At 34.2% G+C, this 21622-nt stretch overlaps 1 protein-coding gene across 1 annotated transcript in view; it reads left to right on the forward strand.

Annotated features, from left to right (window-relative positions):
• LOC129253712 (C-Maf-inducing protein-like) overlaps positions 1 to 21622 on the forward strand; it is a 56287-nt gene that overhangs the window by 26435 nt on the left and 8230 nt on the right. The window contains exons 7-14 of the mRNA XM_064095553.1: positions 2440 to 2541; positions 3086 to 3196; positions 3755 to 3820; positions 11501 to 11527; positions 18675 to 18723; positions 20534 to 20641; positions 20986 to 21102; positions 21398 to 21538. Coding sequence (XP_063951623.1) covers positions 2440 to 2541; positions 3086 to 3196; positions 3755 to 3820; positions 11501 to 11527; positions 18675 to 18723; positions 20534 to 20641; positions 20986 to 21102; positions 21398 to 21538 — 721 coding nt within the window. The remainder of the gene's footprint in view (positions 1 to 2439; positions 2542 to 3085; positions 3197 to 3754; positions 3821 to 11500; positions 11528 to 18674; positions 18724 to 20533; positions 20642 to 20985; positions 21103 to 21397; positions 21539 to 21622) is intronic.

A 21622-nucleotide genomic window follows, 5' to 3' on the forward strand; every position in this document is an offset into this window, starting at 1 on the left:
TGGAATTACTAATTGTGTTAAAATTTCATGACCAGTTCAGTCAAGTTTATAGTCATTATTGTCAAATCTGTAAAAATATAAATACATGTATTGTATGATTCAAACAATAAAAACAAAACAATTCGTGACTGAGGGACATCATTGAATTCCTCGTTTGCATGTCACTGAATTCTGCATAGAACTGTTTTGTAAAAAGCGAAACTTTAAAATGTCATAACTTTCTTATTTTACATCCAATTTTGATGAAATTTTCAGTGTCATGCTTGTTTGATTTTCTCTATTGATTCAAGCCAATATTTTTGCTGGGGTGGACTTGACCTTTTAATCTTCTTCATCTCGTGTTTATAAATATTCATATAGGTCAAGTCCACCCCAGCAAATTGTTGAATTGAATAAAAAGAGATTCAATTGAATTCAGTTCAGTTCATTTTAATTTTGGTTTTAAATACAAACAATGCAGTAGTCTAAAGACTTATAATGCAAAGTTTATATTAAAATGATTGACAAATAGAGATTTATATGCATTTGAAAATATGAAAAATTGGTTAATTCGACATTGATACTAGTTTTATGAAATCGCGATTAAATGATCTGTGAAATTCTTTGTATCGAGCATTGAAGAAGAATTGAAGTAGCAGGTAATTTGTTTATTTTTTCTAGAGTTATAATTGAGTTATTGCAGCTATATAAGTAAAAAAACAACTTCAAGATATGAGCCTGGTATGATATTAAAAAGGCATTCAGTATCGAATGTAAGAAAAGAAATATTGAAACAAAAGGTACAAAAAGCACTTAAAATCTATTATACAAGTATTAAACTTAAAAGACAAGAACTTTATAGTATCATACAACAGTGAAAATTTCATCAAATTCAGATTTAAGATCAGAATGTGAAGACATTTGAAAGTTTTGCATAATTTCATAGAATATGCTGATCCTGGTAAGTACACAAATGAGAAAATGTATGATGTCATCCACTCACCCCATGTATTTATTTTGTTATACTATGTGAAATATGGAATACTACAAAATTTTCACTTAATGTGAAACAAGGTTTGATCATCATCTCTGAACATGTGGCATTGCCATTATTGTAACCATTGTAATTATTTATGAGATACATTATTGCCAGATCTGCAAAAATCAAAATATTCTATACAAGATACAAAAGAAATAGTGAGTGACTGTCTGTGACATTGTGTGACATCATCAGCTCTCTCATTAGCATATCTCCTGTGTTGTTCTGAGAAGATGAGAGAAACTGTAAAATGTCAGAAATTCTTTATCTGATATTGATGAAACTTTTAACATTATGCTTGCTCAATTTTTTCTTTTTTTAAAATTGATGTCCTGCAGGGGTGGAATTACCCTTAAAAAAAGATGGTGTACATGTAGTGTTGCAGAAATTTGAGGGGGCTGAGTTATAGATTTTAGAGAGAGCATGCCCATTATTTCAGAAAACTTCTATAAGGTACAGCTCACAACAAGCAATAAGTACATTTTTTTTCTAATACAGTTTAGGCATTAAGAAATGTCAGACTGAAGAGAAATTCAAGAAAAATCATTGTTAAAGGTCAAGTCCACCCCGGAAAAATGTCGATTTGGATATTTAGAGAAATATCAAACAAGTATAATCCTGAAAATTTAATCAAAATCGGATGTACAATAAGAAAGTTATAGCATTTTAAGGTTTCGCTTATTTTTCACAAAACAGTTATAGGCACAACTTGGTGACATGCAAAAGAGTCTGTCGATGATGTCCAACACTCACTATTTCTTTTGTTTTCTATTGTTTGAATTTCACAATATTTCATTTTTTACAGATTTGACAATAAGGACCAACTTGACTGAACCATATTGTATTAAATAATACTAATTCCACATGTTCAGGGAGGAATTAATTGTTGTTTCACTTGACAATCAGGATAAAATTAGAATGTTTCATATAATAAAAAAAAAAGAAATAGTGAGTGAGTGACGTCATCAGTTTCCTCATTTGCATATCTACCAAGATGTGCATATAACTGTTTTGTAAAAAATTAAACGAAACTTAAAATGTCATAACTTTCTTATTTTACATCCGATTTTGATGAAATTTTCAGTGTTATGCTTTTTGGATTTTTCTCTTTTTCTTCAAATCAACTTTTTGTTGGGGTGAACTTGTCCTTTAAATTTCAATACTTGTTGAAAAACATAATTGAATGAATTATTGAGAGACAAAAATGCAATGATTTGTCACGAAATACAATTTTTGTATTTTTTTAATAGAAAACTGTAAAGGGTCGAATCCTACAGTGAAATCTGCTACAGTTAGGTCAGTGATTACAGCTAATTGTGTTTGTTATGGTGCCATCTGAATAAATATAAAACTGCCCCTTATAACACTACGTGGAATAAATCTGTACTTTCATATCTTTCTCTGTTTTTATTGTATTAAAGAATGCATGGGCCCAGTATCGAGTGTCCTCATCCAAGAGTACTCCCTAATTTGGTTGCCATCTGCCTTGCTTCTATTGCAACTTTCTACCAAGACTCAAACAGGTATTCATAATACAGTCATGTACATGTTTACATTTAATTTACTATTTTTTTTTGGGATTAATTCTACTACTACTTCTACAATAACTATTTACTACTTCTTTTACTGCTGCTGACTACTACTACTTTTTCTCCACTATGACAACTACTGCTGCTACTCCTCTTCTACTGTATTTACTAAGTACTCCTTAAGTACTCCTACTTACACTACTGCTATCTCTACTTTTACTACTAATAAGTGCATGATTTCATGTCCCAGTGCGAGGAGAGAGAGAATATACAATGTAAACATGGTAAAATGTATAGGCCTATATTACTGCTGCTCCTGCTGCTATTACTATACCAAAAGACAGCTAGAACCATTAAAAGATTCTGTGGTGAAGCTGAATCTGACCTTCAGATTACATTATCCACTTATAAATGCAATAGAAATTGTAAGTGATTGCTTTGAATATCATGCCCCCAACCTTCTAAGAATGATTAAGTTCTTGTGATATCATTCATTTCAGATCTAATTTCATTCTGTTTCATCTTCGATTATATGTAGATGCAGGTTGCGTGAGATACAATGTGAAGATAGTGTAAGCTCAACAGGAGATGAAACTGTACTTCATGAACTTGATGTCATGACTTCTTTTGTCAAAATACTTCAACTAACGTGAGTTATAACATGTTTTTAATACTTCAGATATTGTGAGTTATCATGTGCTTTTTGATAGTGGACTCCAAAATCTGTTTTTATTATCTAGCAGAGAATTAACAAAATATTAGTAGATCGATCTATTACAGAACTGATGTGCTAGTTTACTTGAGAAATTAAACAGATAAAAGCTAATTGATTACAAATATTATATCCAGGAAATACTGAATTTATCTCATAAGCTGAAACTACATTGATACATTTTATGACTTTATTTAAATGCCAGTATTGACACAGATTTTGGGAGAATTAATTATTTGATTGATTAATTAGCGTCATGTGTATTTATTCATAATGAAACTACATGTAATGTGTTCACTTTTTTTTAAAGAAAACCTTCTGTATCTCTCTTTCTTTTGAAGAGTTCAATCAAATACCTAGTATAAATATCCATGTCACAAACATTATATAACACAGACCCAGGTGACAAATGAGACAGTGAAGCTTTGTTTTTTTTATAGACAAATCAGTATGCCTTTGAGGGATAAATTTCATGAATATATTTTTTTTTCTCAGGGCTGATTACGATGACTGGCTCCCTTCTCTCTCTGGAATGTTGCTACCAATTCCATTTCCTAAAGTGTAAGTGTTTTATATACATCTTTATATCTTTGAAGACTATAATGCATCCCACAATAAAGGAAACAGATTCCACGGTTGTCAAATGATTTACTTCAATAATTACATGTATCTACCTGTTTTGCTTGTTGATTAACAAAGCTGATCAGATATATTATACAAATATACCAGGCTTTGAGTAAGTATAGCAGGAATTATTTGTCTGAGGTTCGACTGGCATTACTAATTTTGCCAGTCCAACCAAGGATCAATAATTCCCTCTGTACTTTCGAAATAAATGCCTGGTATATTGTCTCACCTGCATAGCAGAGCGAGACTATTAGGCGCCTCTTTTCCGGCGGCGGCGTCATCAACATCAAATCTTGAAGTTTTTTTTAAAATGTAATTATAACTTAGAAAGTTGGACATAAGGGTTATCAAGTATTACTTAACATCTTGCCTGAGTTTCGGGTCACATGATCAAGGTCAAAGGTCATTTAGCTTCAATGAACTTTGGCCATGTTGGGGGTATTTGTTCATTTCCGTCATAACTTTGAAAGTTTATGGATCTGGTTCATGACACTTGGACATAAGGGTAATCAAGTATTACTGGACATCCTGGTTGAGTTTTAGGTCACATGACGAAGGTCAAAGATCATTTAGGGTCAACGAACTTAGACCATGTTGGGGGAATCAATATCAAAATCTTAACCAAGGTTAAGTTTTTGAAATGTTGTTATAACTTAGTAAGTATATGGACCTAGTTCATGAAACTTAGACATAAGGATAATAGTTATTGCTGAAGATTCTGCCTTAGATTCAGGTCACATGACCAAGGTCAAAGGTCACTTAGGGTCAATGAACTTTGACCCTGTTTAGGGATATTTGTGAAATTGCCATCATAACTTTGAAATTTTATGGATCTAGTTTATGAAACTTATACATAGAGCAATTAAGTATCCCTGAACATCCTGGGCGAGCTTCAGGTCACATTACCAAGTCAAAGGTCATTTAGGTTCAACAAACTTTGATTACGTTGGGGGTATTTTTGGAACTGTCATCATAACTTGAAAAGTTTATGGATCTAGTATAAGAAACTTGGACATGAGTCACCATGTATCCCTGAATATCCTGTGCGTGTTTCAGGTCACATGACCAACATCAAAGGTTATCTCAGGTCAATGAACTTTGGCCATGTTGGGGGTATTTGTTGAATTGGCATCATAACTTTAATTTTAGGAAGTTTATGTATCTCCGCATGTAGTTCATGAAACAGACATAAGGGTAATCAAGTATGTCTTGCACTTGTATTTAGGTCACATGATCATGGTCAAAGGTCATGTTGGGTTGACGGACATAGTATTTTATTATCATACAAGTGTTTTCTTTTGTGAATAATTATTCCGCATACATTCGTAATCCTGAAGCTTCGTTATTCCGAAGGTTCGGATATTCTGAAGGTTTGTTATTCCGAAGGTTCGTAATTCCGAAGGTTTGTTAGTCCGAAAACAAAATGAGGTTCGTAATTCCGAAAGTTCGTTAATCCGAAAAAGAAATGAGGTTCGTAATTCCGAAGGTACGTTAGTCCGAAAACTAAATGATTAACTAACCTTATTTCGCTTTAGGACTAACGAACCTTTGGAACAACGAACCTTATTTCGTTTTCGGATTAACAAACCTTCGGAACATCGAACCTTATTTCGTTTTCGGATTATCGAACCTTCGGAATAACGAACTTTCGGAATAACGCCACAAATGTTCTGATTTACAAACCCTTTTACGTTTTCGGATTAACGAACATCAAGGTATAGGCAATTTACGTGTTTCGGAATTACGAACCTTCGGAATAAAGAACCTTCGGAATTACGAAGTGGAACCAATTATTCAATAGCTGTTTTCATAGTCAGCACTGCTGCTGTAACGAATTGCGTAATGCAGTCGAGACTGCCAGAGGTGTTCCACTTGTTATTGAAAAATATATTTTTGTTTATGTGGTATACACAGTATTCTTGTTTGTGATTTGATGATTATGTATGTTTGATTAATTTGAGTATGGAAATAATGAAATGGAATATGATTTTTAAGCTTCAAAAGATAAGCAAATATTTCTTCCAGTATGAAAGTGATTTTTAATGTCTTTATTGCCTTGATGTTTTGATAAAAGTAATTGATGAAATATAGTAAGGTATATATGTATGGAGCCATTTTAATGACAAATTCATTCTGTGCATGGTCATTTGAGATGAACCATCAAGGTCACTCCCTTTCAAAACATTCTTTTCATCACATCCACTGAAGGGTAACAAAGTGCTCATCATTGCTATTAGTAGTTCAAATAATAATAATGTGCAAAAACGTACAATACATTAAATGATTTACAAATTTGATCCCTGACATACTATTCCAGTGATCACCAATTTACTACCAGCATTTACATGTTATACTTCAGAATCTGTTCTTGAGAATGAGAACTGTATAAAAATTATGGTCTGTACTTGATCAAGGAATGGATTGTTGAAATAATATTGATGTAAATTGCACAAACACTATTAAAGTGTCTGGCTGTATAAATTATTTTGTAGAAATGGAATAAAATGGAATTAAACAAACCAAAAGCATCGAAGACTGTTAAAAGGCTTTAAACTATCATTTACATGTAAATAAATAGGGTCTCTTTGTTTTTTAGATTTATGACATACCAGTAAGCCTTTGACATGTCCAATGCAGTGGCATCAAATTATCTTATTGTTGACGTCAATTTATTTATAGAGTTTGTATAAAAACACTTAGAGAGAATTAATGTTACTTACCCCATGGTTTGACACACAAAAAATAATCTTGTGCTATATTCTGTGGGACCAGGAGCTGCATGAAATATCAGATAGTTTTCATGTTTTGGGGGATTTTATCTTTCATTGAAATTAAATGGATCTTTAGTTTTGATTTTTTATTGTTAAAATATTATTTATTTGGCCCAAAAAACATATAATTTGAAATTGAATAAAATACAAATAAGTAAAAATGAAAGAAAAGAAGAAGAGGGTAAGAAAATGGTTTTCCATGTGTCAGGGCTCGGAAGAGTAAAATTCAGTACTATTGCCCAGAGGCATGTGAGCCCTCACAGAAAACCATTGAGAATATGAGATATGGTTGGTTGAAAATATTCAAGTTTGTCAATGCAAGACAAATGTCCCAAGCATGTGTTGAGAGATAATTACATGTAAACAATTCATGATATACATGTATGTCTTAAATCATGAAATTGAAATAAGCTCGGAAATGCAAGTAAGGAACTTGATAATGATGTATGAAATATTCATTAGGTGCTTAATATGGGTGTTTTTATTTTATTTTTTTTCTGTGTATAAACTTAATCACTCTCCCTCCGGTACCCACCCTATCCCTCACAAGCAGCAATTTCCTCTTATTTGTAGAATATTTTTCTGTCTCATGCTTGTCTTCTGTATTGTAGGGAAAAATATATGGGGGCTCGGGGCGATCAAAAGTTTCCTCGATAATCCCCATTCATTGCAATGTTAAAGCTTATCAAATGATGCAGATTTAGGCAGTAAATTTAGGCAGTAAATTGTGAAAAGCAGCCCCTGAAAAAAATAAAATCTATAGGAAATACATGATTTTTTTCAAAGCCATGATTATTACATAATTATTCACACTTCTTTCCCTCAAACGGCGAAATGCAGTATACAAATATGTTTTTATAAGATATTCCCCAACACTGTACCTGGTATGTCAGTAGTCATGATAAACTATAGCATTTTAATCACTCTCCCGTGTAGTTTGTGTTGTAATGTTTTGTCAAAGAAAGAATGGATGGTCAGACTGAATAATAGAATTTAATGCGATGTCAGTTTCTGGTGTTGGTATTTCTTGGAATTGAAACAAGATTCACCTTTGATTATTTTGTGTGTTGTTTCAATTGCAAACTGATATAAAAAATAATATAGATATACATGTACTGTATGTAAAGTAAAGCCCAGTATAACTATTTTGTTTTGATTAAAAACCAGTTAAAAGAAATACAATTTAGATGAACATTTAAGTACTGAACACAGAACAACAAATTAGTTTCAAACTTATTTAAATGTGCAAGTACTAAGCGAAGGAAGAGCCAGTCAATATTATCATTATTACCTACAAGTATAATGTGTAATTGAAGCTATTATTTAGAATAGTTTATATGCATGTTCGCTTATCACTACTTCTAATATCAGGTTATTCACAAACTTGGCAAAGTAATCCTTGCGATTGTGACGTAATTGTTACTGTGCAGTCGCGCATCATGCATGACGCGAGCATAAAGCGTACACATCTTGTGCTGGATTAGCTGGGATTGCGTATACGCTGGCCGCGCTGTGCATTATCTACAATGCGTTGGTACACAAACTGGTTCCAACCAGATTTCGCAAATATTGAAATTAGCAATCAAAATCAGCTCCTACTGCGCAAGCGCACTTGCAGAAATATGGCCAATATTGCCCTCTTTTTTTGTACAGTATTCCTATGGACAAAGCCCGGAGAGGGCAACATGGCAAATGTTTACCCTGTTGGTCTTGGATTGAAAGTAGCAAGCGAAATGTGACATATTCATCAGCTAAAACAGACCTGCCAACCAGTACGTTTTAGCCATATTTGTACCTTTTTGCAACCAAAATACGGCAGTACGTTTTTTCTTTAAAGAATACGTTTTTTGTAAAAAAAAAAAAAATCGTACAACAAAATCGTAATTTTTTGAGAAAAATCATCTCTATATGTCTCTATTTCATAAAACGTACACAAATATGGTTATTAGATCAATGTAATTTCAGGTAACTTGTTTTATTTTTCAATCATTTTGTAAAAACCAGGGTGAGATACACCAAAATTTCAATGGGTTTTTTTTTTTCATCTGCAAGAGCAGTGCGCATTTTAGCTTGCATGCAGCTTGAGTGCCGGGATGGGAGAGTGCGTCAAGCATTTTATTATGAAATACACTTTTTTGGGGAAAAATACAAAATATTTATCTCACACGGTAAAAATACTGATTTTGGGGGATAAGAATACTGAAAATGCAAAATACAACTTGGTCTTGGCAGCTCTGCTAAAATGCCCTGTATAGGTAATAATAAAAAATACATTCTTCTAGAGAAAACCTTTCAAAGTTGATATTCACTGATCTGATGAAGCAATAACTAGTCTACAGGCACAGACCTTTGGTTTTTGCATTATCAGTAGTGAGACTAGATGTACTATGCCTGTTTGACACAGACGTAGGGGTCTGGATTTTACTCTCAACTCTAGACATATATGGTACATGCAGGGCTCCACACTAACCCTTTATTTCTACTGGTCCGACTTGTTAATGCCGGACCAGTAGATACCCAGTTTTTCCATTTTTTACTGGTCCCCCCAAATAAAGAAAAACTTGTTTATTTTGCTGTCTTTTATAGCCCCCCCAAAAAAAACCGTATTAACAAACAGTACAGACATACACACACACAACATAATTCATGAGAACCATTCCTCAATTTTGGAAAACCATTTTTTTTAAAGATGCCAAAGCCATTTTTAATAATTTACTATAGAGGAGAAAATTACATTTATATTAGTTTGATATATTTTTTACTGGTCATGTCAGACCAGTAAATCTGGATATTTCTGAAAAGTTATTGGTCCGACAGTAATTTTTACTTGTCTCGGACCCTCGGAACAGTGCCAGTGTCGCGCGCTGGTACATGACAAATTTCAAAATCAAGTCTCTGCTTACAGACACACCAAGTTTATGCTATCCATACATTGTCCTTGCTATAGTGTACAAGAGGAGGAGGTTTCCGTCTGATTGCAAATTTATTCTATCCACGTATTCCCCTGGTTCATTTACATGATTGTGTAGTGGCCATTGCTTTGATTATACATACAACATCTACAGATTGACATGTAGATGTAATGCATGGGAAATGAAAAGAGGCAGTAGTGACCAGCTAGTCTGCAGGCACAGACCCTGATTGAAACTTTGATCAACAAGTGGGTCTCCCCGCAAAGGCTAACATATACGAAACCTGCTGTTTCAATCCCGAGGGAGAGGACCAGCAGTACACATTTATAGACTCCACATTCAGACCCGTAACTCGAGTGAAGGATTTGCACTACAGACTAGGGACCAACTGTCCCACACAACTCTAAGCAAAAGCACTCATGTTTGGCACATATCACAGATACGACGGTGCAAACCTATTTCAGAGAAAATCAACTTCAAAGTTTACTATAATTTTCACACTTAGTTCTCCAGCCTTTAATACAATATATTCATTGCTGGAAAATACATTGTTGGAAAGACTAATACAATTGCTTGACATTGGTATCCTTATTTTTACACAAAACTATTTAAAGGATCGGAGAAAATATCGCAAAAGAGCTACATGCTTGTAATTTCGGTTTGAGCCGCTTAGATTTTCCCTGTACAAAAACGCCATAGGGAAAAGGCGATGCAACGTATTGACTGACCGCGATTCCAATGCACCTGATCTGTCAAAACGTATTGCTTTTCACAATCAAAGTCAATACATTGCCAATACGACGGTTTGGCTGACCGCACGCGTTGTAATCGCGGTCAGTCAAAACGTATCACTCTGTTACAGTACATGTTTCCAATGGGATTTTCGCATTTTAGTAAAAATTAGTATGGCATCGCCGTGAAAATCCCCTCATATCTCAAAATAAATTGCTGCATAAAAATTTAGTTATGTATAGAATAGGACTTGTACTTTCATTTTCTGCAAAACTCTCAAAATCGATTTTTTTTTTTGGACCAAAATTGACTGGTTCGACGGTTTGGATGAACGCCGACGATATTTTAAATACCCATTTAATAGTACATGCTGCGTTATTACAACACACTCATATATGCATTATTTGTCATTAAACTATCATAACATAAGTCTATTTCTATATCACCATGGGTATTTATGATTTCAATCAGTCAGTATTTATTTGTAGATGCTGCAGTTTCTTTCATTGTCAGATTCCTTGTCAAGTTTTGTGTAGATGGCTTCAATTAATATTCTACACAGTAATTGGTTACACCATATAGAGACATGCATGAAGAAAATGTTGTGAACAGCTATTGCGGGGGACAGGTGATTTAGCCTTAATTATGGCCATTGAGATCACCCCTAGAGTGTCCCAAATTGCATGTTTAGGGCAACCTTCTTTTCTAGAATCAGTCAAGATCAGCCAAAATCAATATTCAAGAATATTTAGAAAATCAATATTGTATTAAGTTTTTACAGCATAAATGTTCATTGAACAAAAAAGTAGCCCTTGAAATAAAAGGAATAGCCCCCAACATTCAGTGCTCCAATGTGGCAATAATTACCCCCTAAAATATATAAATTATTTCCTACCCCGGTTGTGAATGTTAAAGTGTGTCATCCCAAGATGTGTGTGAGATTGAATAACGCTCGTTATGAAGCAAATATCACTCCTAGGTCAGGATGTATAACCTATCATGGTATTCAATATCTGACATACAATATGTCATTCCTTGATCAGTTTAAACACTACTGTATTATACCAGTATTTTACTCTATTCCTTTATCTATGTGTGATACTATACCTATAAAAGTGTACTCAATTTTTATTGCACGCAAACCATCATCAGCATTGTTTTTATTGAACCTTTCTCTTCTCTCTGCGTCTCAATTACAGGGCAATGACGCACAGGCCCCTCACGTCGTAAGTATAATTTTCTAGCATTGTTTTTCTTTGTCAAGTAGGGTTACTGATGCTGGTATGTTGTATTTTATGTGGGTTTTTTTTTTTTAGTGCAGTTTAGCAGATTATTGTGAGTGATGTTAAATTCTTGCTCCGCAGCAGTTTATCTTTGACACATTTTTGAAGTTAATTATGCCAGTGACACAAGTATAATTTTGATTATATATATACCGTATATGCAATTTGTGTGACTTGACACAAATCAGTTCTTAAGCTCTTCACAATATAATGCTGTATTTGAATAGAAAGCATTCATCTTTTATTTGTAGATTTTTATTAAAGCTATTCAGATTACAAATTTCAAAATGGTTTAGAATGAAGAATGTTTAGATTTTTATCTTTATATTACATGCATGTAATATTTATCATGTTGGTATGATATGTAACAGGAAGTCTCCAACCTGAAACATGAGAAACAAAGTAATGAAAGGGACTAATGTACAAACACATCGTCTCAATTTATCATTTAAATAAGAATGTTCATCACTATATGACATACATTATTTTCTAGGTATTTTCCACCTTAATTTTTACAGAGTAGGAGCAAGTCTTAATTTAAAGGAGGAGGAGGGGGGGGGGGGGGTCTGCATTAAAATCCTATGATATTCTAGCTATTTTGTTTGTTCAATTTTGAGATTGAATATATTCTTACTTGGGTCATAATCTCATATATTTTGCAAAAGTGGAGAAAAAAAATAATTTGTGAAAGGGGAATCCTACCTTGGTCATAAAATGTATGAGAGAAAAAAATTAAATCAGATTGGTGAAAGTTTGAAAGAAATCTGACAAGCAATGAAAAAGCTATGGCTGATTTAAAATTGAGTTCCCTATAAAGACTATGAATGTCAAATTGGCAACAAAGTAAATTATGACAAGTGGGAAGGGCAACTTTCCCTGTAGGCCATATACGTGATTACCAGGAGGGTTTTACCTTAGTACCTATTCTCCTGGGTAAGTAAACAAAATATAACCATATTGTGTTTAGGTCCCCAGGAAGGAAAATTATATTTGAAGTAAAACTTTTGAAAAAAAAAAGACATTTGAACCATTTTATGTATTTATAACTGGAAGAGTAGTCCTTGCCTTACATTTACATTACTATGACAGCCAATATGAAGACTCCATGGGCAAAGTAATCAACAATTTTTACAACATTAAACAAACATTCCAACTTTCTGATTGCCTATTTTTCAAACTCTCACATTGTCTGAGACCCCGTTCTCATTATAATCCTAAAACTAATTTATTGGAATCTGGTTCAGGAAACTGGTTTGGAAGGTTGCTTTGCTAAAGTGCCCATCACATCAGGGTGTCACATTGGGTCGGGCAATCACGTATATAACCAACCAATCGAGAAAAAGGCCCCCTCAGTTCCCAAAACGCGGGTCCAGTTTACCTAACCATTCGAGTAAAAGGAACCCTAAATTGTCGGAAAAGTCAGGTACAGTTTACCAGATGCTTTGTGAAAATGATAGCAAAATTATTGAATGGTCGTGTGAACTGGAACCATCGTTTCATGAATTTAGGGGGCTTTTTCTCGAATGGTCAGGTTTACCCAATTGCCCGACTCGACGCGATACCCGATGTGATGACACAAGCCTCCCAAAAAAGGTTTTCAAAACCACTTCACACGTGAGATGGTCTTGTTGCTATGGGAATGCTCTCAGTGGGGTGACATGTTTTGTGTGAAATTTGAAACCGCAGCGTAGACATTGTACTTACAGTGTGTGGAGTAATGCCCCATCATAAGCAAAAATTGCTTCCTGAAGTGTGTCCTCACCTATGCTTAAACTAGTTTTAGGAATTTTTAAGCAGTCTTGAAAACCACATGAGGTGGGTTTCCAAACTGGTTTGAAAAATCACTTTCATGACTGCTTCAAGCATTCCCATTACATGTTAAGCTAGTTTCCACTATAAAACTAGTTTTATAACTGTAAAGAGAATATGGTCTATTAAAGTTTTCTTTTTCCTCTAGTAGAAACAACTTCTTATGTGGGTGGGATTTCCCTTGAAGAAAAAGGAATTGCCTTTTGTCAAAGGTCATTTTGACACCGTTCTCACTACCTTCCTAAAACTAGTTCACTAGAAACTAGTTTAGTGGAAGCCAGTTTAACGTGTAATGAGAAGGGTTAAACCGATCTTGGAAGAGATCTTCCAAACTGGTTCATAAAACCACCTCGCGATGTAGTTTTCAAGATCGCTTTTAGTGTAAGTGAGGACAGAACTTTTCTTTGGGAAGCGATCTTCGCACATTTTGAGCGCACTACTGCACACACTGTGTGTAGAATGCCTGCACTGCGGTTTCGAATTTTGCGCGAAACTTGTCACCCCACTGAGAGTGTTCCCATAGCAACAAGATCCGAGTGAGTAAAAAACACTTGACACCTCACAACTCTCCAATTTAAAGAAAAATATGTAATGAAAGCATAACCGTTTATACATGTATATGTCCGAAAAGAGTATCTTCTCCCATTATGTAGTAAGTCTTCACGCTTGGATAGTCAGTACCCGGGGGGGGGGGGGGGGGGTGCTCGACCAAAAAAGTGGTAGGTGTGTGCCGCGGGCGAGACAAAAACCGGGGGCCTTGGAGTGGACTTATTGTAAAAAGGAGGGCCCTCGGAACGAGCTTCGGAACTACAAATGTTTGTGAAAACGGGGGTCCTTGGAACGGGTCGCCTGAATGTGCATCCTTATGGAACAGGCATACGTGTATGCAGCTAGCCCAGCAGCACGGGCGCCGGGTGCGCTCGCGCAGAGGCGATGGTCGGACAGCGCTCTGCGGCCGCTTTTCACCAAAATTGCAGCTCATTGTGGCGGATCAATGCGACCGGTATGGCGTAACGAAAAATATGCGAAGCTTTGGAGCGGATTTCTTTCTTCTTTCTCTGGACAAGAAGAAATTGCTATGCTTCGGAGCAACTTTCTTAGTTCTTTTTCTCTATAAGATGAAAATGCTATGCCCTGGAATGGAAATTTGAGTGTAAAAATGGGGGTCCCCTCTGCGTCACATACCCACTATGCATTATATACTGAGTGCCCCCCCCCCCCGGGTCAGTACATGTAGCCAGGTATTTATTGCAGTGATGTAAATTTTGACTTCCATCAAAGTAAGGCAAGACTGCAATGAATGAATCCAGATGTCAAAATCCTACATGTCTTACCAAACATATTTGCAAATCCATTTTCAATGAAATTATCTTGAGAATTGATACCAAAATGTGTTTCTTAAAAGTCAAGTCCACCCCAGGAAAATGTTGATTTGAATAAATAGATAAAAATCAAATGAGCATTATGCTGAAAATTTCATCAAAATCGGATGTAAAATAAGAAAGTTATGACATTTTAAAGTTTTGCTTATTTTTCACAAAACAGTGATACATGTATGCACAACTCAGTGACATGCAAATGAGACAGTTGATGTCCCTCACTCACTATTTCATTTGTTTTTTATTGTTTGAATTATACAATATTTCCTTTTTTACAGATTTGACAATAAGGACCAACTTGATTGAACCATATAGTATTAAACAATGCTAATTGCACATGTTCAGGGAGAAATTAATCGTTGTTTCACACAACAACAGGGAGAAAATTTGAATATTTCATATTTCACATAAAAAAATACAAAAGAAATAGTGAGTGAGTGATGTCATCAGTCTCCTCATTTGCATACCGACAAGGATGTGGATATAACTGTTTTGTGAAATTGGGCGAAACTTTAAAATGTCATAACTTTCTTATTTAACAACATCCGATTTTGGTGAAATTGTCAGTGTTATGCTTGTTGGATTTTTCTCTTTTTATTTGAATCAACTTTTTGTTGGGGTAGACTTGTCCTTTAAACATTTATTACATTTCTGTAAATCTTATGTTTTTTATGAAATAATATTGGCACATTTACATGTAAGGGCACTCATCATAAGTGGAATGTGAAAAGATAGGTCAATTGCTCCCTTGTACTGAATCAAATGCATGGTATTGGGAAATTACTGAAAATGAAGCATGAATTCCAAATAGTGTTTTGTGCCTACCTTTAAAGTGCCCCAGAGACCACTTTCCCTGAAATAGTTGCTTTAGTTGTCTCTAGTGTTCTACTGATTCGTACGTAATTGTCTGACCTGATTAGTGAGGTGCTCCTTCCTTCTTGTTTTCTGATAAACAAACCAATCAAAACCGAGAGAAGTGATGACACTTAGTCCATTTATCTAGGTAGCTAGCTGGCTTGGTTACATGCATGTATTGGACCTTGTAATTTGCTTGTTTCTCATGTGATTTAGAGTATATTTTTCTTACATTGTTTCCTAATATTTTCACTGATTTGTCAGGGGGGGGGGGTAATTGAGTTCACTCAAAACAGATTGGTAAGACCCTGTTCTCATCTAATTCTAGTTTTATGGAAATCAGTTTAGTAGAAACTAGTTTAATGGGTAATTTGGATGCTAGAAATGACCAAGGTCTAAGGTCAATGAACTTTGGCCATGTTGGGGGTATCTGTTGAATTACCATCATATCTTTGAAAGTTAATGGATCTGATTCACGAAACGTGGACTTAAGAGTAATCAAGTATCACTTAACATCCTGTGCGAGTTTCAGGTAACATGACCAAGGTCAATGGACTTTGGCCATGTTGGGGGTATTTGTTGAATAACCATCATAACTCTGAAAGTGTATGGATCTAGTTCATAAAACTTGGACATAAGAGTAATCAAGTATAACCAAACATCTCATGCGAGTTTCAGGTCACATGACCAAAGCCAGAGGCGCTTCATTTGTTTGAGTATCAAGGTAAAATGTCAAAGGTCACTGAGCTCATGTTGTGTACCGAAAACCTTACTTGTTCATGAATTAGTGAGCAAATTCAGTGTGTAACAATTTCATCTCTTTAAGTGTATGAATAAAATTTATCGGTCAAGAAACATATAAGGAGAATATAAAAATTTGTAGCCCTATTATAGTTACCGATAGCTTCTGTGATTTACAGCTTGATTATTACACATGTATAGGTTATATTTCAAATCAGTAATAGGTCATTACACCATCACAGGGACCTGGGAACGATTTTTTCAGTGGGGGTGCTGAAATCTCTCCTAAAAGGTGGGGGGCACAATTGAGTTTTCCATTGTTCTTTTATACACATACACACACCCTCCCACACACCCTCATACACCATCACACACCCTCACACACACACCCACACACATATATATATATATATATATATAATTAAATAATTCGAGCGCGAAGCGCGAGCTATTTTTTTGGTGGAAATTTCATGTATTATGTCCTGAAAATTGAACATTTTTAGCAATGTTTGTTGTCCTGAACAAGATGCGTATGTAACAAATAATAACTGCGAGTGCGATCAGCGCAAGCAGATATTTTTAATATACGCTCTGGCCTGATCGAAAGGAACCTGTTATAAGGACTGTTTGCAGTTACCCATGTAGACGATATGTATCAACAATCAAATAATGCGAGTGCGAAGGCGAGCTGAAAAATTTGACATTCCGACCTAAATACTGAACATTTTAAGCACTTTTTGTAATCATGAACAGGATAGGTATATAACTATATAATTGATGCGAGCGCGAAGCGTGAGCGGAAACAAAATTGAGGTTTCAGACCTAAAAACGAGACATTCTAAGCACTTTTCTTATCATGAACAGGATAGTTATATAACTATACAATTGATGCGAGCGCGAAGCACGAGCAGAAATAAAAATGAGATTCAGACCTAAAATTGGGACATCTTAAGCACTTTTCTAATCATGAACAGGATTATCAGGATAGGTATATAACTATACAATTGATGCGAGCGCAAACAAAATTGAGATTTCAGACCTAAAAATGGGAAATTCCATTTATGTTTTGTAAATCAAGAAAATTATGGGTAATTTGATATCTTCCTACTTTTATCATGCGGGTGCGAAGCGTGAGCAGAAATTTTTTGATATTCTGATCTGAAACTTTATAATTGAAGCACGTTTAAAGTGGTACTCTAGACTGAATGCAATACATGGTTTGAACAGATAAAGAAAAATCAGACGAACAAAAGAATGACTATTTGATCAAAATCAGTCAAGGAATATCAAAGTTATTGCAATTTAAAGCATTATTCCGGTGAAACAGTTTTAGGCATGTCTTCATTAATATTCAATGAGCAAACTTATGATGTCATTTCCCCACTTGTTCTTCAGTATTTATTATATAAAATTAGGTTTATTCAATAGTTTCCCTTCAAGGACCCAAATATTGAATTGACAACTGATTTAGTTCATTAGATATTCTTTGCTGCAACTTATTTCAATAGAAGGGAGACATATTATTCACACTGGTTTGAAAAAATGTAACAATTTTGATTCCATGTAATAACATAAGAATAAGGATAGTGGGGATATGACATCATCAACCCACCTATTAAATATTTGTGATGACATGCATATCACCATTTTCACAAAATATTGCTAAACTTCAAAATCAAATAACTTAACTATTTGTTATCAGCTGATTTTGATAAAATTTGTTTATTTTGAAAAAATTGTATTGATAAAATGTGTTTGATATATTTTCAGTTCCCCCCAAAACAAGCTGCGTCTCTTAATAAACATGCGTGTGCGTGTTTAGATTTAGACCTAGTATATCTGGGCATTCTAAATACATTTTTTATATTCCTATCAAAATTCCTTTTTTTGGCCATAATGATTCCTTTTTTTGCTTGCACAAGATTGGCAGCTCTGATTGTAATATGCATGCTCCTACATTTTTTCCCCTTTAATTTAGTGTTTTTTTTTTATTCAGTTATGTTGATTACAAATATAATTGAATAAAAATAAAAGAAAAAACTGAATTAAATTGAATTGAAAAAATATAGCATAATGAAATTAGTTGTCTTAGAGCAGAGGCCCTAAAATTATACATACATGTAAACCTTGGTCAAAAGTTCTACTTCTTTGGATCATTTGTTTATAGAAAATTCAGAATGGAATTATATAATTCCATTTTTCATGTTTGTTTAGTCCTTAAATCCTTTATTTCTCAAATATGTTCAATATTTTTATTGACATCAAAATGAAATCATAATTAAAACTTTTATTTCATTTTTATATAGGAGACTGAAATACATTATCAGCAGGTTTGCATCAGACTATCGATGTGAGGTAAGGAAACTGAATGGTAAAGAGCAAAGAAATTGATTCATTGTCAAGAGTTTTTTTAAAGGGAAGTTTACCCTCATGATAAGTCAGTTTTACTAAAAGTAGAAATATCAGAAATAATTATTGGTGAAGGTTTGATGAAAATCTGTCAAAGAATAGCAGATATATTAATTTTTAAAGTTTGGCTTTTGTGACATCACATAAGAGCATCTCCACCATATGTCCTTTGATATAGTTCCCTAAAATGTAATTTTCTTAAATGAATGGTAATAAGTTATTTTATTTGTGCACGGGATATGTCATCAGACACATCATTCCATGCCTCCTTTTATAAGAAATATATTTGTATTCATTATTTTCCAATAAAAAAATGATTTAGAATTTTTTTTATTACTTTATGGGTAGCTGCTTGGCATGCTCGCATATTACATTAGTTTAACAAAAAATAATTAATTCATATCTCTCTTATTCTTTGGATTTTCATCAAACCGTCACCAATATTTTTTTCTAGTTTTCTGCTAATTAAAACCAACTTATCAACTTGGTGAACTTCCCTGTTTAGAGCTTCATTAAGAAGGCTTTCTTCATGGGTAACTAAAATATATGTTATGCTAATAAATAAAGCTTCACAATGAATGTCTCTCATTTTAATCTATGACCGAGTGTTGAACAGCATGAGCATCATCATACATTGGGCTTTTCGCTTGTGGCAGAAACTAGAGAGTAATTAAGAAGTGATTATCCAGAGATAAGAGTAAAATATAAGGATTTTCCCTCTGGTAAGGTGATGAATGATGTCATTATCTCTTTACTATACTGTACATGGTGGTGATGTGTATTAAAAGAAAATCATTGACAGTTTTACTCAAGGGGTTTTACTGTATTACTGAAGCTACTTTAATCATTATAATGTTTATTATTCAACAAAGCCACGTAAAGGATGTATTGGAAATCTTGTAGGAGTAAAGATGTCTTGATACTGATGATGATTAAGATGATATTATAAGTGATGGGGATAGAAGCAATTTTTAAAACATTGCACAGTACTTGGAGAGAAAAGCATTACAGAGGGAATGGGGAAATAGTTTCATAATTCCATATTGATCATTACTAAAATGCTTTGATGCTTTGTAATGTGAGAGAAGAAAGGATATACATGTATATTTTCTTTTTATTGAGCATAGAAGGTTTATGTTCTATACAACTTGTCCCAGAAAAAACGAAACAAGTTTTCAGAGATGAATATCACAATCACTAAAAATATTTTAATAACAAACAAGTGAAATATCTTTGATTTGAGAATACAGACAATGAATACTAAAGGGTATTCAAGTATCAGTGATCATCTTTCATGAGTTTCAGGTCACATGATTAAGGTGATTAGTCATTTAGGGTCAATTAATTTTGACAATGTTTGGGATATCAACACTTATATTCATTAATGATCAAGGTTATGTTTTTAAAATGTCATAACTTGAAAGGTAAATGGATCTATTGCATGAAACTCGGAAATCACGTGATCAAGGTCAAATCTCATTTAGGGTCAATGATCTTAGTATCATCATATAAATGATGTGTTTTGTGAATAATTATTCATCTTTTTCTTAGTTGTATTCAAAGTCAGCCCCGCTGTTATATTGAATTTTGAGATGCAAGCGAAACTACCAGAGGCATCCCGCTTGTTTCAGCTAAGATTTCATGATTTCACAGTCAGGTTTAATTAATTATACCAGATCTAGATCAATAATGATATGGTGACATTTAACATTTGTTTAACAGACTGAAATCAGTGTTTACTGCAATTTGTACTCAGGTCCATACTGCTGTATGTGGTGTACGTGATGGTAAAGCTGGATGGTTAGATCTTTATTGTCCATCTGGTCCTGCATGTGATGATGAGGGACAGCTATTCTCTCTCATGGTAAGCATACTGTACGATCAATCTGCTTGTATTAGTCATAAAAAGTTACTCCACAAACTGATTTGTCAATTGCATGTCACAAATAAAATTCTATCAGCCTCGTGAAAATTAAACCATGGAGCACACGTGGCACAATCTTGCAAGAGAAACTGCCAAGACTAGGGCTCAATTTTAGCCTGGGTAAATATACCGGTATTATTATTATTATTATTATAAATACCCAAAATACTGTTTCTTCGAAAATTGAGTCATAGACCATTCATAAGGTGTGCAGTTGCCTTGTGATTGTAATCATAGCTTTATCTACCTCTTCATTATAAACTGTAGCTATTTGTTTCATCTAGATTCAGAAGCTGATCTCCTGTTGTTGCAGAAGAAGGAGATTTTTGTTGTCTGTAACACCACGTCTCTTTGAACCGGTCCTTCTCCTTGCTCTCAACAGCAATATAACTTGCACTGAGGTTAGTAGAGTGCATAGAAAGATATGATATGTTGTAGTTGTACTAGTGATGAAGATGATGATGATAACAATAATAATGATGTAGAGCACACCCACCATCCAAAGACGTTTATGGTGCTAGCCCAGCAACAATTCTCTTACACATAAAGCGACAAATATAAACGATTTCTACATATTATTACATAATTGCAAACATTATTAAGCTTGTATAGTACATGAATCTAATTTTGCATCACTCACTTGAATTGTTAGACAAGAGAAATAAGATGTAACCCTTAATTGTATTCCTAATATAGATGCTGTGTTTGATGCTAGAGCTTGATGTATTGGAGACAGAGGAGCAGGAGATGCAGGTTATTCAAGCTCTTAAGAGTATTGATGAGGGTCAGATTATGTATGATTCACTTTGCGAAAGACAACTCGCTCTCAGACAATTGGTTAGTTTTAATATTCTACTTATGTTCAAACAGACATAAAGTTGGTTTTTACAAAAGCACAGAAAATAGAAAAAATATTGGTGA

This window comes from Lytechinus pictus, chromosome 2 (assembly GCF_037042905.1).
Source record: "Lytechinus pictus isolate F3 Inbred chromosome 2, Lp3.0, whole genome shotgun sequence".
Taxonomy (NCBI): Eukaryota; Metazoa; Echinodermata; class Echinoidea; order Temnopleuroida; family Toxopneustidae; genus Lytechinus; species Lytechinus pictus.